Source organism: Neomonachus schauinslandi, chromosome 15 (genome assembly GCF_002201575.2).
Source record: "Neomonachus schauinslandi chromosome 15, ASM220157v2, whole genome shotgun sequence".
Classification (NCBI taxonomy): Eukaryota; Metazoa; Chordata; class Mammalia; order Carnivora; family Phocidae; genus Neomonachus; species Neomonachus schauinslandi.
In genome coordinates, this window is record NC_058417.1 from 46,283,040 (window position 1) to 46,300,110 (window position 17,071).

Sequence of the window (17,071 nt, forward strand, 5' to 3'; positions counted from 1 at the left end):
GAGAGAGAGAAGCAGCAGGGAGCCTGACATGGGATGTGATCCCAGGACCCTGGGATCATGACCTGAGCCAAAGGCAGACGCTTAACCAGCTGAGCCACCCAGGCGCCCCTCAATTTCTTTGTTTCTTATTACCTCTAGCCCCTCCCCTCTTTCTTGGGTTCAATTTCCTTTTACTTCAAGTACAACCTTTAGTAGTTCTTTCAACATGTGCCTCTGAGTGGTAACCTCTCTCGGTACTCGACTGTCAAGAATGATTTTTGTGCATGATTCTCAGCTCCCCCTCCCCTTTTGGAGGGGCCCAAAGCCACATTTCCTGTCCCTTTACGGGCATGACATCCCCCTACATGTCAGTTCTGACATATCCCAGCTTCCTGAGCATTAGCTCATCTGCTTTCCATTCTGGTTTGCGTTTCCTCTTTATTTCTCGTACCTAAGGATTTCCCTTTCTTTGTTTTGAGCTCAGGTTTATATTGTTATATTTCATCCTGTGTTTGTCATAGGAGGTGGGGGGGAGGGTCCACATTAATCTTTTTAGTTTCTATTACTGGAAGTCCAGATATTCTATTTATAACAAATTTCCCTCTTACTAATGTTTATTATTCTCCTTTAAAGTAAACATCATATATTTTGATAGAGAAAACAGACATGACAGAGACAGCTGGACACTTCTTACCCTGTTTCAGGAATAGATATAAAGTTTTCTAAAAAAATTTTTTTTAAATTTGGTACATAGGGAACATTCCCTAAGTAATAATTTGGGAAAAGGCAATCATCTGCCAAGAAATGGAATTTCCCATTGGTCTCTATCCATTTTCTTACATCACCCTCACTTCTGTTTGCTCTACAGAGGTGATTCCTACTCAATATTTGATTTTCACCCTCCACGCTAAGAATGACAAAGCAGCATCTTGAGAAACTGGTCTCTGCAAGGAAGTCATCCTCAGGCTAGTCCCAGAGCTCAGCTACTCTTGCAAATCAGCAGCTGGCTGGAGGCTGAACTGGTTCCAAATCCTGGGAATTCACAGCTCCTAATAATAGATGAATAAGATCAATCTCATTTGCATTTCATCGTGACTCAGGAATTCCCTGATACTGCATCCCTGAGTAGATTAAAACAAGTCAGTTTAATCAGCCCAAGGCCTTTGCTGTCCATACACCCTAGTGACAGGACCCAAATGCTCCCATCAAGAAGGAATAGTCCATGTCAGCCTGCTGGAGGGTGGAGGCCGTGTGAGCATGGCAGAATCCCAGTACAGCTCCTCTCAGAAATGTCTCATGGTCAAGGCACAGAGAATGGATAAATAATCACGAGTATCAGCAAATAAATGGAGGCACTGTCCAATTATTATGTTGGAAATGCATTCTGAATAATCACATATGGGCCAAGAGGAGAAGCCGTAGGTGAGGGTAAAGAGTCTTCATAGAAATGATAGCAAAGACCGAACCAGTCACAAACTGGTTCACTGGAGCAGACAGTTCACTTCAATAAAATGTATTTCATGTGACTCTACAAATGTCCTGACCTGGAAGAGAAGAACAGAGGAAGATGGGTTGGAAGGGGGTAGAGGGTGGGGAGAAGATCAGAAGCTCCAATAATCAACCGCCATTAATGGTAAGAAAACAGCAAGAGAGTAAAGGATATACTTTGCAAAGCATAAATGGCAGTCCTGATGAGTGGTGTTGGTTTATAATGCTTGTTTCCTTACCCTTCCAAAGGAGCAATGACAACCTCTACCTTGGGAAGGCTGGCTCCCCTTGAGAAATGGAAACCACCTCAGCACTGCATATCACTTTGGTTACAAGTGGCCCGTCACTGTGTCAGTTCCCTTTGCGAACACCTGAGTGGCCACTCGGCAGTCAGTGGAACGCTTACCAAGTCAAGACCCCAGTGGCACACCGCCATCTTTGACGCTTCTCTACAACAAAGCCATCTCTTTCCCACTGCGGACACTGAACCAGGGGGGAAGACAAAGTCCTGTATTCCTTAAGACCAGATTTCATCTTAACATGTCATCCAAGGGGTAGGAAAGGTAAGAGGAAACGTCCTCCTACTGAAAATGCAATTGAGGACGATTTTGCAGAAGGCGGGGGATTCTGGTTTTGGAAGCAACCAGACTGGTGGATGGAGACGGGCAGATGTAATGACTTTCCAAGTCACCTTTTTATGCCAGACACGATCTCCACCGCAGCAGTAGGGTAGGCTGGAAGGCTCCTGCGTGGTGGAGAGCCCAAAGGCCGATGGCCAGCTGCCATGACTCACCTGTTGAGATACACCCGCTTCTCGGTGAACTGCCCGTTGCCATGGTGAGGATCCTCAAAGGGTTCATTCTGGACGACCTCCACCCCTTCTCCTCGGTCGCTCTGTTCATGGCTGTGCTTGCTGATCATGTACAGCTGTCCGATTTTGTACTACAAAACAGACAGTGACAGAGAGGTCAGCCCCACAGCTTGCCTTCGAAAACACGCCCCCCCCCCCCCCCCCCCCGCCCTTCAACGGTGCAGCAAGCAATGACAGTCAGCACTTTCTGCCAGAAAAAGAAGGCAGACACATGGGCCTGGTGTTATTTTTCCTCCGGAGCGAGGAGGAGAACCAGTTGTGAGTCGAGTGTAGATACGGCATGTTCCCGTGAACAGTCTGCATCGTCGGGGTGATGCTTGCCGGGGTGGCTGGCAGACTCAGGGCTGGCAGCCCCCCAACCCATGGGCAGCAGCAGGAAGGCTGGAGTAGTGGAGGCCCCCATCCCATTCTGGCCCTACGGGGTTAAATGGTGCTAAAGTCCTATTTTGTTTGGCAACAAACAGGCCAGGATGTGTTATTTCTCCCCTTTTCTGCCTCATTAACTGCACTGCCGGGCACAAGGGGTCGTCTATATCTTCCGTCACCTCTCTCCAACTCTCCTGAAGTTCTCTGTCCCCTAGAATAGCAGTTCTCAAGGGTGGCTGGACATCAGAATCACCTGGAAGCTTTAATGAACTCCAGCTGAACTCCCACCATGAATAGAACGTGTATTCTCCAGACTGACTCCACGATGACAAAAGTCTACGGCGTCTTTAACTCCTTTCTGCCCAATTCCACCCACAGTGTAGAGCCTTCCAGCCCGAGGTCCCAGAAGCCACATGTACTTACAGGAAAATAATATGGAACAACAGACAATGTGAACATTCTCTGTCCTGTCTGCATTTTTGAGCTGTTCTACTCTCCCTCCTGCCTCTCTCAGAACCCCAGGGCCCATAGGCATGTCTTCCCCCAGTGAACTTTCAGAGTGGCAAAACTAATTTGATGGAGAAAATAAAGAGGCAGAGAGAGAGGAAGGAGGGAGTAAAATGACTTTTGCAAGAGGGAGGTCTGCTCAGAGCCAGGAGGCAAAACGATGCCCCCCTGCTGTTGTCCTTCCGTCAGATTTGGTGTGAAGGAACACACACACTGTGGCACATCATCAAGGCCCCTGGAAAGGGGAAAAGGGGCCTGAGTCTGCAACAAAATAATGATGGGTTGTTCTGGATTGTTCCCCAAAGAGCTCAGGCCAGCAGGGATATAGGTCTCCTGTCTGTGCACAAGAGAGAAAAATAGATTTTATGTTATTTTATTTTTGAGAGAGAGAGAACATGAGGAACAGATTTTAAATTAAGGGGGCAGGTGAAATGGACAAATCAACAATGCAGTCAGTTCTAAGACTGAGAGGACACACAACTCCAAAGGTCCCTCTTACATTGTGAGGCAGGTGCAGGGAGGGGAGTGTGAAGGAAATCCAAAAGCCTCTGTCTGGTCTGAGGGCAGCCCTAGGACCCAGGCCCAGTAACCATGATATAACCAATATAAGCAGCAGGCTCGGGTCTTCTCAACGGGCAGTGCTACCTGTCCCACACCCGTCCCCAGAATGATCTGCACCTGAAGTGCTTCTAACATGAGTGTGTACGTGTGTGCACATGCATGCATGTGCTGCGCACACTCTGGGGAAGAGGGCGTGCTGAGGATAAGAGCAGGAAATGGAGAGGGAGAAATCAAAGGTAAAATCTATCTTTGAATTTATTTTCAATCAGAAGTTTGACCAGCTTCCCCTTAGTAAGTCTGGCTCCTACTTTTGCTCATAAAGACTACCCAGGACTCTTTCAAGAAGGAAGACAGTGGGGTGCCTGGGTGGCTCAGTCAGTTAAGTGCCCAAATCTTGGTTTTGGCTCAGGTCATGATCCCGGGGTCCTGAGATGAAGCCCCACGTCGGGCTCTGCGCTGAGCATGGAGCCTGCTTGAGATTCTCTCTCACTCTCCCTCTGCCCCTCCCTCCCCTCATACTCTCTCAAAAAAAAAAAAAAAAAAAATTTTAAGAAGAAGGAAGACGGTAAGAAAAAGTTTACAGATCAGGGATTCTTGAGATACACCTGTGAGATCACACTCCAACTTATGCAGATGGACACAGGAGCCTCTAAGAGGAAGGATGCTCAGCTGCCTGTACCAGCAGTTGCTTTGTACTTGGGTGTTCAAAAACAAGTGTTGGCCTACAATGGAATACTATTTAGCCATAAAAAGGAATGAAGTTCCCATACTGATACTGCTTAGTGGGTGTTACGGGTTGAACTGTGTTTCCCCAAAATCCTATGTTGAATCCCAGTATCTCAAAGGGTGACCTTGTTTGGAGACGGAGTCTTTACAAAGGTCATCAAGTTAAAATGAAGTCATTAGGGTGGGCACTAATCAATAGGACTGGTGTCCTTACCCACAGGGGCAAGCTGAACACAGAGACACAGATGGAAGGAAGACAGCATGGTGCGGCACAGGGAGCCGACAGCCATCTCTAAGCCAAGGACTGATGGACTAGCTCTTTCCCTTACAGCCTTCAGAGGGAACCAGCTCTGCCTGCTGACCCCCTGGTCCTGGCCTTCCGGCATCCACAACCATGAGGCTATCAAATTCCGGTTGTTCAATCACCCAGCCTGTGGTGTGTTGCTTTGGCGGTCCCAGCAAACAAATGCAACGGGCACGGGGCTTCCTTTGGAGGTGATGAAAGGGTTCTGGTTCTGGTTCTGGAGACAGGGAACGTACCAGGTGCCACTGACCTGACCTTAACATGATGAATTTTATGGGCTGTGATTTTCGCCTCAACTTTTTGTTTTTAAAGTGTTGACTCTACTTCTGATGCAGATACCCCTAAAACCAAAATCCCATCAAGGGCTTTAGTGGGGGCGGGGGGGGGGGGGCGGTTGGCAGAAGGGATAGGTCTACCACCGGACCGTCTTTGGCAATTGCAGCCCACTCATGTATGAAGGATGTATGGCATCAAGGACAATGCATGACCCAGAAGGACCATTAGCCAGATGAGAGTCAGCCCTGGGCTTCCTCAAGTGCTTCCTGCTCTGTGGAAAAGGGAACAGGCCGAGGCAGCCAGCAGCTGATTCACCAGTGGCCGCTCAGCCTCATTGATCATTCCAGAGGCTTCTGAATGAGCCAGTGCGCGGCGGATGCCTGCCTGAGCTCACCGAGGTAACGTCAGTCCGGGGGTGGCCGCCAGACGCTGGATGCAGTAACGTAGGTGGCATGACCGGGGGTGGCGGGACACCCAAGGCCAGACTCGGGGATGGTCAAGGGCTCGGCAGCTGTCACTTCTTTCCCTCCCAAGCACGTCAGGCCTGCTCTGCTGGTTGTGGCCATCTGAGCGGGGGCCATCCAGAAGCAGAGGTTTTGTTCTTGTTTTTAAACCGCAAATCAACTCGCAGACGCATGCAGTAGGCAGTTTCTTGGGGACAGGGTAGAGGGCAGGACAGAGATAGTGGTTGAACCATCTATCTCAAAATCACCAGGGGTACTCCTCAAAATGTTGGATCCCAGGCCATCCAGACCCTGGGGGAGAGGGAAGCTGGGGACCTGGCTGGAACGCACACTAAATGCTGAGAGCCACCAGGGCCGAGGCGCTGAAGGCATTCATCAGCACCTGCTCAGCACCTCATGGTGCTCAAGCCAAAATGTTCCACCTTTGGGGGGCCTGGCTTTTCTTTCCTCTTTAATACTCGTTTTTTTGCAAAGCTCTGTCCATAGTTTAGTGAAGATACCACATTCCTCATCACCGTCTCCAAACAAACTTGTATGGCAAAGGAAGGCTGACAAATGCAAAGATTCTGAAGGGCTCGTCAGACTTTGAAGCCAGAGGGGCACCCGGGTGGCTCAGTCGGTTAAGCGTCTGCCTTCAGCTCGGGTCATGGTCTCCAGGTCCTGGGATGGAGCCTCCGAGTTGGGCTCCCCGCTCAGCAGGGAGTCTGCTTCTCCCTCTGCCGCTCGCCCTACTTGTGCTCACTCACTCTCTCTCTCTCTCAAATAAATAAAATCTTAAAAAAACAAAAAAGACTTTCAAGCCAAAGAACGAATAACAAACAGATCCGATGACTTCACGCTCACAACGACCTCCAAATGAGGAGACTGAATCTCAGACAGGGGCAACTTTCTCCAGGCGGTGTGGTAGAGCTGGGATTTGAACACCACGGGGTCTGTACTGTTTGTTCTCTACCCAATTTCCGCCCTTATTTCTCTGACAGGTGAATCGCTTTCACAAATCTAGGCCTCACTACGATTTTGAAAAACGGGATAGTTGGGAGCCACTGCCTCTGAACTTTGCTATTTCAGAAGCCGAACAACCGAAGTCTGAGATCATGTGAAAGATCAAAGTTGTTGAAACTGTGCCCACATATGGAAGAGTGGAGCAATTATGCTCTAACTTTGTAAAATCGATTGTTATAATTCCAGAGTTTGGGTAATCATCATTACAGGCAATCACGATTAGAGACAGCTCCACGCTGCAGGGCTGAGCCTCCGTGTGAGCCGTCATCAGAACAGCTACCCCAAATAATTATCTCCGCAGTCAAAAAACATCATGGGGATTCAGATCTTTCCCACTTGCACACAGCGCTGCATGTCTGACAGAGCTGCAAAATTGGAGGGAAGGCACAGTTTCATAAATGTGCCTGGGGAAGCCGAGCATTTTCATCAGTTGGTACAACTGCAAACTCTACGACTGGGCACAATCCAGTTACTCAACACAGTTCAACCTCGGGGTGTCTGGGTGGCTCCGTCGGTTAAGCACCCGGCTCTTCATTCCAGCTCAGGTTGTGATCTCAGTCGTGAGATCCGAGCTCCGTGTTGGGCTCTGCACTCAGCGGGGAGTCCACTTAAATTCTCTTTCCCTCTGGCCCTCCACCCCCCACTCTCTCTCAAATAAATCTTTTAAAAAAATACAGTTCAACCTCAACCCTTGATTTTAGAAAAGGTGACCCTAAGACAGAACTCCTGAGTATATGGTTTATTAATCGAGCACCACCCCAAACTGAAACATCATCCCTGCCACAAGTATTGGACCCAAAGTGTTAGGCTCAACAGAACCCCAAACTATGACTGATTTTCACTTAATTGCCCCACCCCAAGTGCTGAGCTTCCGAGATCTCTGTGAGGCCAGGCTCTCATATTTCCCCACCCTAAAGAACCAAGGTGGGGGGGGGGGGTCATCTTCCTTCCAATCAATCCCTGTGTCCTCCCTTCCTGTCCCCTTTCTCTGCCTCCATTGGTCCCAATACCATTTCTAAACATCAGGATGTCAAACGTGGAGGCAATGCTTTCTAATAAACATGACCGACTCTGGCTGGAGTTATTCCCAAAGACAGGACTCAGGACACCCAAAGCCCCAGCCCCGGAATCAAAATGTACATCTCCTTTTGCTCTTACCATCAAAATGGGTGGATGCCACACAACCTAATAACCACGAGAGACATCTGTCCCTCTGACTTAACACGATAGCATGTATTTTTCCATCTGTGAAGTGGGCGTGATTCCTGCCTGTCTCTCTATGGCTGTGTGGACGGAGGAACAAGCAGGAGGTGATACAATTTGGCACTCTTTGAAGTTTGCCACATTATTCACACCACTATTCATGCTTCGGTCAAAACTCTTCCAGCTTTCTTCACTCTCAATACATGGGCCTCACAGCCCACGGAAGCAGTTGCCTCATGATGTGCAAAATGCCCACTGAAAAGGGAGTCTGCAATGTTTTATCTTCAGGTGCATTGCAGTCTTCACAACCCCGCGGCAGCGCAGGGTGCCAAAATTGTAATTACACACAGGGAAGGAGATACAATGAATCTAGCTTTTAACAACCTCCTCTCAGAAAGCCAGGGGCTAGAGCTATTTTCTGGAACCCATAGCACAGCTTAAGGCACCAGGAGGACAAATGTCCCAGTCCAGTGGTTGGCAAACTATGTGCGTGGATGCTTGTCTCTTATTTTATTTACTTATTTATTTTGGGGTGCTTGTTTTTTACGTAAAGTTTTCATGGAACGCAGCTCTGCCCATTCATTCTGTGGCTACTTTCACCATAGAGCTGCAGAGTTGAGACTGTATGGCCTGCAAAGTTAAAAATGTTTACTAGGGGCGCCTGGGTGGCTCAGTCGTTAAGCGTCTGCCTTCGGCTCAGGTCATGATCGCAGGGTCCGGGGATCGAGCCCCGCATCGGGCTCCCGGCTCGGCAGGAAGCCTGCTTCTCGCTCTCCCACTCCCCCTGCTTGTGTTCCTGCTCTCGCTATCTCTCTCTCTCTCTGTCAAATAAATAAATAAATAAATCTTTAAAAAAAAAAAAATGTTTACTAGCCGACCCTTTACAGAAAAAGTCTGCTGCCTCCTGTTCTAGGTACTCTAGTCTGGGCCAGCCTTAGCTGTTCACGGAGACACGGGCTGTCTGGCACGGTAGCCACATGGCTAGTGGGCATTTGAAACGTGGCCTGCGCTACGGAGGGCCTGAGTTTTAAATTTTCTTTCGTTTTAATTCATTTAAATTTTAAAACTGACACTTGATTCGGCTATTAGAAAACTGTTACATAGGGTGGAAACATCTTGGGTATGTGAATCTACCTTTTGAGCTGGAAATTTTTATGAACTTTAAATTCCAGATCAGATGCCTCCAATGAAAATTTAGGATCTGACTTGGGATTGCTGTACGTGTAAAATGCACACTGGATTTTGAAGGCTTAGTAACAACAACAGCAACACGTGTTTTTACACATAATCTGTATGTTGATTACATATTGAAATGATAGTATTTTGGATGTATCGAGTAACTGAAATCTTTTCTTAAAATGAACCTCACCTGGGGGGCGCCTCGGTGGCTCAGTCAGTTAAATGTCTGCCTTTGGCTCAGGTCATCATCTCAGGGTCCTGGGATCAGGCCCTGCTTCTGGCTCCCTGCTCAGAACGGGGTCTGCTTGGCAGGGAGTCTGCTTCTCCCTCTGCCCCTGTCCCTGCTTATGCTCCCTCTCTCAAATGAATAAAAATCTTTAAAAAAAAAAAAAAAAAGTTAACTTCACCTGTTTCTTCTTACTTAAATGCAGCTCCTAGAAAATTTTGAATTACTTATGTGGCTTGCATTTGTGCCTCCCATACTTCTGCAGGACTGTGCTGGTCTAGACCCTAGTCTAGACCAGTGGGGACTGAGAGTCAGGCCATGATGCCACACCAAGACTTCGGAAGCTGGCTGGTCAGGCAAGGGTTTCCATGTGTGTCCGAGCTAACAAGGTAGAGCGCTGACAATTAGGAATACATTTGGAGAAGCTTTCCTTTTCTGAGGACTGGCGATTACCCGGGCTCTGGAGAGGTGATAATTGCTCACAGTGTGCTATGGTGGAAAGCACCGGGGTTTTCAAATCGAAACCTAGAGCCAAAGTCCTGATGCGGCCTTTGATTAGTTCTGTAACCTTAGATAATTTATTTATCTGAGCCACAGTTTCTGATCATTAAAATGGGACCAACAAAATACCTCACAGGACATGGTGAGAATCAAGTGAGAAACAACTTACAAATTAAAATGCTTTGTCAAATGTAAAATTGTACACAAAGCACCATAGCCATGGCTCCTTCTGTTGGGCAACGCAGCGGACTGGGTCTTGAGCTCTGTTGCGCTCATTTCCCTGTTATGCTACCATTCCGTAAGGGACACCCGAACATGGCATTGCCACACACCTGGGCCACGTGAACCCCAGAGAACACTGGACCATCCGCCCAAGATTATCTTTTCCTTCTGTAAAAATGTGAATAGATGGTAGTCAGAGCGAATGCTTCCCCAGTGTAAAAAAGCCTGGGACCCTCCACTTACATGAGGTACCTAGACTAGTCAAGTTCACGGAGATAGAAAGAAGAATGGTGTTTGCCGGTGGGGGAGGGGTATGGGCAGTTGTGACGGGATGATTAAAATGTTCTGGAGACAGCGGTGTCAGTTGCACAACACTAAATGCACTCAATGCCACCAAAATGGTTAAGATGGTCAATTTTATGTAATGTCTATTTCAGCTCAATTATTTTTCTTTATGTTTCTATTTAAATTCCAGTAGAGTCAACGTACAGTGTAATTTTAGTTTAAGGTGTACAATATAGTGATTCAACACTTCTATACAACACCCGGTGTGCTCATCACGACATGTGCACTCCTTCATCCCCATCACCTACTTACTCAGCCCCTCACCCTCATCACAATTCTTTTTTTTTTTTAATTTTTTTATTTATATTTTTTAGAGGGGGGGGGGGGGGGGGCAGGGGGAGAAGGGGGAGAAATTTTTTTTTTTTTTTTTTTTTAGATTTTTTTATTTGTTCATTTGAGACACAGAGATACAGAGAGAGAGGGAGAGAGCATGAGCAGGGGGAGAGGCAGAGGGAGAGGGAGAAGCAGGCTCCCCGCTGAGCAGGAAGCCTGATGCGGGGCTCGATCCCAGTACGCTGGGATCATGACCTGAGCCGAAGGCAGACGCTTAACCATCTGAGCCACCCAGGCGCCCCCCTCATCACAATTCTTAAAAAAGCCTGGGAACGTGTCATTCTTCCGGCTCACCTGCTTTGTACCTCAAGCTAGCCATCTATCAGTGATTCTATTTTAATCGTTACGGAAAAAAAAATTTCTTTTCTGTTATGAAACATTTTTTTAAAGTACAGGGACTTTTACATTTGATGGATCTTTGGTTTGGAAGCTAACTTGAAGGTGTTGAGCTGAGCCGACATCCTGATTCCTGCCACACCAGTTAGTTGTCTGGCTCGTGGTGCCCTAAAGTTAAATGTCTTTAATTAATATTAGCATTCTAGAGCATTCACAGTGCTACTGCTCCCAAGTAACTTTTTTTTTTTTTAAAGATTTTATTTATTTATTTGAGAGTGTGCACAAGGACGGGGAGGCACAGACAGAGAGCGAGAAGCAGACTCCCCACTGAGCAAGGAGCCCGATGCGGGGCTCAATCCCATGAACCTGGGATTATGACCTGAGCCGAAGGCAGACGCTTAATCAACCACCCAGGCACCCAGTAACGTGGTTTTGACTATGACACCTTACAAAGACCCTAAGAGAAGGGAAAGAATGATTAACTGAATGCAAATGCATGCTGATCCCACCATCCTCTACACGAGTCAACACAAACACCAGCTCCTTACTGAACATGACCGTTACACTTCACGACCTCGCCCCTCCATTTACTAGTTCTGCAATGAACGCTACAGAAAGACCGATGCCAACTTCTTTGGGGAAGGCAACATGTGTTTTTACTTCCAAGGGCTGGATCTGATTTGGGTTCTGCAAGGACACGACTGCTAACCCCTTAGTCTTTCTGGCTCTCTGATTCGATGTCCAGATTTCTCCATGCAGACAAGGAGGTTTAAAAAAAAAAAGGTGTAAGGTTCTCGGGTGTTTCGTCAGATCTCTCCCTGCCAGGTCAATAAACCACGAAAACCAATATCCGATCCCACAAAGAAAATACAAACCTGCAGCTCATATTTTCAAGATATCAGTGTTTCATCACATATTTATCTTTTCTCCTGGATTTTTATAAGCAGCCCTCTGAGGTGTCTTGTTTACGTAATAGCTGTGTCATTATGCCAGGGTGCAGGAATGAAAAAGCTGATAAAAAAAGATTCAAGAAGGAGCTGGGTTATGGATATTTAATTCAAAAAAAAATCTCCCTTTTGTGACAAACTCATATAAACAGCATCATCCACCGATGCTTCAGCCGTCCTAAGTTTTGAACTGAACCGAAGAGAAACAGAGCAATGTAACGCTCAGGACAGGCTTCGTGCTGGTGTAAGCATAACTGTGCCCCTGGTAGACACAACCCCGCAAATCGATTCCAGGACACTTGGTGTAATCTACCTGCCCCAGTACAGGAGGGTGACGGCATTCTTTACAGTGTAGGAAAAGTAAGAGTGCACATTTGATCTGCAGCTTTCAACACTGGCTCTTGGGGGGGGGGGGTGCATTCTAGCCCCGAGAATTCATTTGATGGCAATATTGAATAGCCCAACTGATAAGATGCAGCATAGATCAGCTACATTATAAGCATCAGCTAGAGCAGAAGGCATCATTCCCCTCGTTTATAAAGGAGAAGTTGAACGAATTAGCCATTACCATGTGCCAGGAAGAACCATTAAGAGAGCAAAGACAGGAAAGGCTAGAACTCAACTCAAGACCACAGGGGTAGTTGGCTTTCACAGCAGAATGCGAGATTTCTCCATACAGCGGGTGTGGGGGGACAGTCTTGGTTCTGGAGAGCCTCATCTGTTCTGGTCTGTGCACTGAACAAGCATTCAGGGTGTGCCAGACCCAGCAGACACCGGAAGCAGAACTACGAACAAGACAGAGCTCGTCTCTGGCGAAGGGGAGGGCTTCCATAGGAGTTACGCCGTGAAGACATAAGGCTGCAAGCTGCAAGAAACCATTTGCTGAGAAACATGAAACCCACCGCAACTCAAGTAAATGGAGAGGTTTGGTGACAGGTCTGACCTTTAGAAAGCAATCGAGGCACTTGTGTGGACTATAGAACATAACCCACAGCCAATCACAAGACCAAAAAGGGGGGAAAACAGAAATCGAGCTTTCCGGGGAAAAGTATCCTGCACCATCTCCTTGCTGCCCCGTTGTCAGTGCTCTTCTCCTTAACCTTGGCCTCATACTAACCAAAGATGTCTTCAGGAGAGAGGTCTTTCTACACTGTAGGCAGCAGGGGCTCTCCAGAATTAGGATCCTTCCTGTTTGTGAAGCCTATTATTGCGCCTATCGATCTTTTAGGAAAATGACCATCAGCATCCAGGGAAGCTGTAGTATTGGCTAAAAGTAGAAATACACTTGCAGGAATAATAGCAATTAGTTTTAGTGCCTCTGAGACCTTTTGAGAACAGAAAGGCAACTGAATGCAAGGAGAAGCACTTGCTGCTTCATGTACAATTGAACAATGGGAGTTCTCACTGTTTTGAAAGAGTTATTCAAGCTACTTCATGCCTAGAATAACATTCGAAGGTCACTGAATTCCTCTGCTTGCTTAAGTGCTAGCTGGCCCTGCGAGCTATCCAGCAATGCTGAGAGTTATGACCAGGTTCTATCTGGGGATCTAAGTTTGGAAAGTGCCAGTATCTTTCTTCACCCCACTTTGGAGCGGAGGCCTCCGTTTTCACACGCATGATACTTGTAAACCCATAGGTAGCCAGCATTTGTGGGGCATGTGGCTGGTGGCAAGGAAGGAAGGCACCATTCTCTTACAGCAATGTAAGAGCAGCATTGGTAAAAAGCAGCAGATAATTGATTGAAAAAGCAAATAGTTGTCAACTCTTGCACTCCTGAGACCGTTAATGAAGATAGGCAAAACAGAGTAACTTGGGTACAATGGCAGGAATTACTGTATTAACAAATCTATCTTCTGAGCTCCTCTTACATTCTGGACTTATTCTAATGACCTGGAGAAATATTTTATCAACTGGTACTCTGAAGGCCAAGTGGCAGCCCTCTCTTCCCAGCGTCTACAGTTGGCAGCCCATCCGACTCTCTGTGTATCCTCCTAAGGGAAAATAGGGACCCGAGGCAACGCCATGATGAAATCGAAATGTATCGTGTTTTCAAAGGGTTGGGAGAAAAGAGAATGTAGCAGACAAAAGGAGGAACAGGAAGTGTTGCTCTTCAGAGGATTTAAAATTTTTTTTACTGTGGTAAAATATGCATAAGAAAATTGACCATTTTAACTATTTTTAAATGTACAATTCAGGGATGTTAAGTACATTCCCAATGTTGTTTGACCATGACCACAACCCGTTGCCAAACTTTTTCATCATCTCAAAATGAAACTCTGTATACGCATTAGACAACAACTGCTAATCCCTCCCAACACCCCCACCCCAGCCAATGACCTCTAATGTCTGAATCTACAGATTTGGCCACTGTAGGTACTTATATAAGTGGAATCACATAGTATGTGTGTGTCCTTTTGTGTCTGGCTTACTTTGTTTGGCATAATGTCCTCAAGGTTCATCCCTGTTATGGCATGTGTCAGAATGCCCTTCCTTTTGAAGGCTAAGTAATATTCCATTGCGTGGATACACCACATTTTGTTGATCCATTCATCTGCAGAGGGATATCTGGCTGGCTTCCACCCTTTGGCTATAGCTATGAATAACTGTTACAAGCACGGGTGTACAAGTAACTCTTTGAGTCCCCACTTCCAACTCTTTTGAGTTGATACCTAGAAGAGGAATTACTCAGTCAGCTCTAGGTTCTTTCTTGAATCTCTCACTCCTGTACAGCTCATTTTCGGTGGTGTGTGGGCATTTCAGACTCTTCTTCCAAGTAAGTACTGAGACAGCCCTGGGAGACATGTCAACTGTATGATTTATTTAAACAAGAAATGTCAATCAGCAGACCCTTCTGGTGAAACACGGATGGACTGAGATGGTGGTGATGATTTAGGGTGGTGGAAGGTGTCCTTTGGAAATGCTCCGGTTGCAAATGTAAGATAAACTCAATGCAATAAACTCCTTTAAGTCAAAAAGTCCCCAACACATTCAAACACTTGTGACTCTTTGTAAGCCCTCCACAAAGAGGCAGCCCTGAATTGTTACTCAGGGAGCCTGGTGGTGGGCACAACCTGAAAAGGCACTTCTATTTCTGTGATAGGAGCTATATTCAGTATTATTTTGATGGCCCAGCCAGGAATGTAGTAAATTACAGAATCACAAGGAAGAAGGCAGCAAACAGTCCTGAGAACTGACTTAGAACCACATGTATAGGATTTATATGCAAAGGTTTGGGATAGAAAAGCCATTCTTGGTAATTTGCATTTTTCATTTATTTCTTGTGAATTAAGTCACTTTTTATTCTATTTTATGTGACAGCAACTCTTGAAAAAGTAATCCTGGAAATGACTTTAAACTCTGCAGTAGACTATATGGATTTTCTCATCCTTTTTTTTTTTGGAGCACGTAATTTGGTGGTTTTTAGTATATTCACAAGGTTGTGCAACCATTACCACTATCCAGCTCCAGAACATTCTCATCATCCCCAAAAGAAACTCCAGCCCCATTAGCAGTCACTCCCCACTCTCCTTCCTCCCAGCCCCTATCAACCTACTAATGTATGTTCTGTCTCTACAGATGTGCCTATTCTGGTCATTTTATATAGATGGAATCGTTCAATATGTGGCCTTTTGTGACTGACTTCTTTCATTTAGAATCATGTTTTTAAGATTCATCCATGTTATAGCACGTATCAATAGTTCCTTCTGTTGTTGTTGTTTTTTAACCAAAAATGTTCCATTGTATGGACATACCACATTTTATTCATTCATTCATCAGTTCATGGACATTTGGGTTGTTTCTACTTTTTGGCTCATATGAACAATGCTTCTATAAGCATATGTGTACAAGTCTTCATGCGGACATATGTTTTCAGTTCTCTTGGACAGATACCTAGGCACAGAATTGCTAGGCCACATGGTAACTCTGCGTTTAACCTTTTGAGGAACCGTCAAACTCTCCACAGCAACTGCACCATTTTAAATCCCTACCAACAAGGTGTCATACTTACTTGACAGTTTTCAGTTACCTGTAGAAACAAGATAGTCAAACAAGGGACTTCAAAAGCCAAGAGTAAGCTCTGGGACAAGTGTGGCCTTGTTTGCTTCTGTCACCATATTTTACACTCGGGCACATCCCACAAATACCATGGGCAACCATCCAGCCACACGGCATCTTTTCATTACTCTGCGGGGACAACAAAGAGCTACACTTGACACAACAGATGATTAGAAGCCAAAGTCACAACATCCAAACGTACTAATTATTTAACGGCACAGACCGAACGTGTGTAAGGAGTGAGGAACAGAGCAGCAGGGTGTTTGGTTGTCCAAGAGGGCATCACATGGAAAATAGGGCTTGACCTGATGGCACTTGCTTGGCAAGAATGAAGGGGGATGTCACAACCTACAAACAAATCCTAGATATTTTTCTTGCTCACAGCAAAATGTCACTATTTCCCAGGACCCCGATGATGCACAACAGAAATATTAATAAAAGCTACCACCCCGTTCTATCTTCTCAAGGCTACCATGGTTCTAAAGTGTTTATACTTCTTTAATCCTCACAACGACCCTTTGAGGTAGGTATTTTTTTTAAGATTTTATTTTTTGGGTACCTGGGTGGCTCAGTCATTAAGCGGCTGCCTTCAGCTCAGGTCATGATCCCAGGGTCCTGGGATCGAGCCCCAAATCGGGCTCCCTGCTCAGCGGGGAGTCTGCTTCTCCCTCTCCTACTCCCCCTGCTTGTGTTCCCTCTTGCTGTGTCTCTGTCAAATAAATAAACTCTTTAAAGATTTTTTTATTTTATTTTATTTATTTGACACAGAGAGAGACAGAGAGAGAGGGAACACAAGCAGGGGGAGTAGGAGAGGGAGAAGCAGACTCCCCGCTGAGCAGGGAGCCCGATTTGGGGCTCGATCCCAGGACCCTGGGATCATGACCTGAGCTGAAGGCAGACACTTAACCATCTGAGCCACCCAGGCGCCCCTCAAATAAATAAAATCTTTAAAAAAAATAAATAAGATTTTATTTTTATGTAATCTCTACACCCAGTGTGGGGCTCAAACCCACGACCCTGAGGTCGAGTCGCATGCTCTTCTGACTGAGCCAGCCAGGCGCCCCAAGTTAGGGAAGCATTTTTTTCCCTCTTTTACAATTAAGGAAACTGGTGCCCAGACAGGCTGCACAACTTGCCCGGAGTCACCAGGCTAGAAGTGGGAGAGCTGGGATTTGAACC

The 17,071-nt window shown here is 46.3% G+C and overlaps 1 protein-coding gene across 1 annotated transcript in view; it reads right to left on the reverse strand.

Annotated features, from left to right (window-relative positions):
- The window catches only part of PITPNC1 (phosphatidylinositol transfer protein cytoplasmic 1), a 242,189-nt gene that overhangs the window by 115,335 nt on the left and 109,783 nt on the right, over window positions 1-17,071 (reverse strand). The window contains exon 2 of the mRNA XM_044921611.1: window positions 2,261-2,409. Coding sequence (XP_044777546.1) covers window positions 2,261-2,409 — 149 coding nt within the window. The remainder of the gene's footprint in view (window positions 1-2,260; window positions 2,410-17,071) is intronic.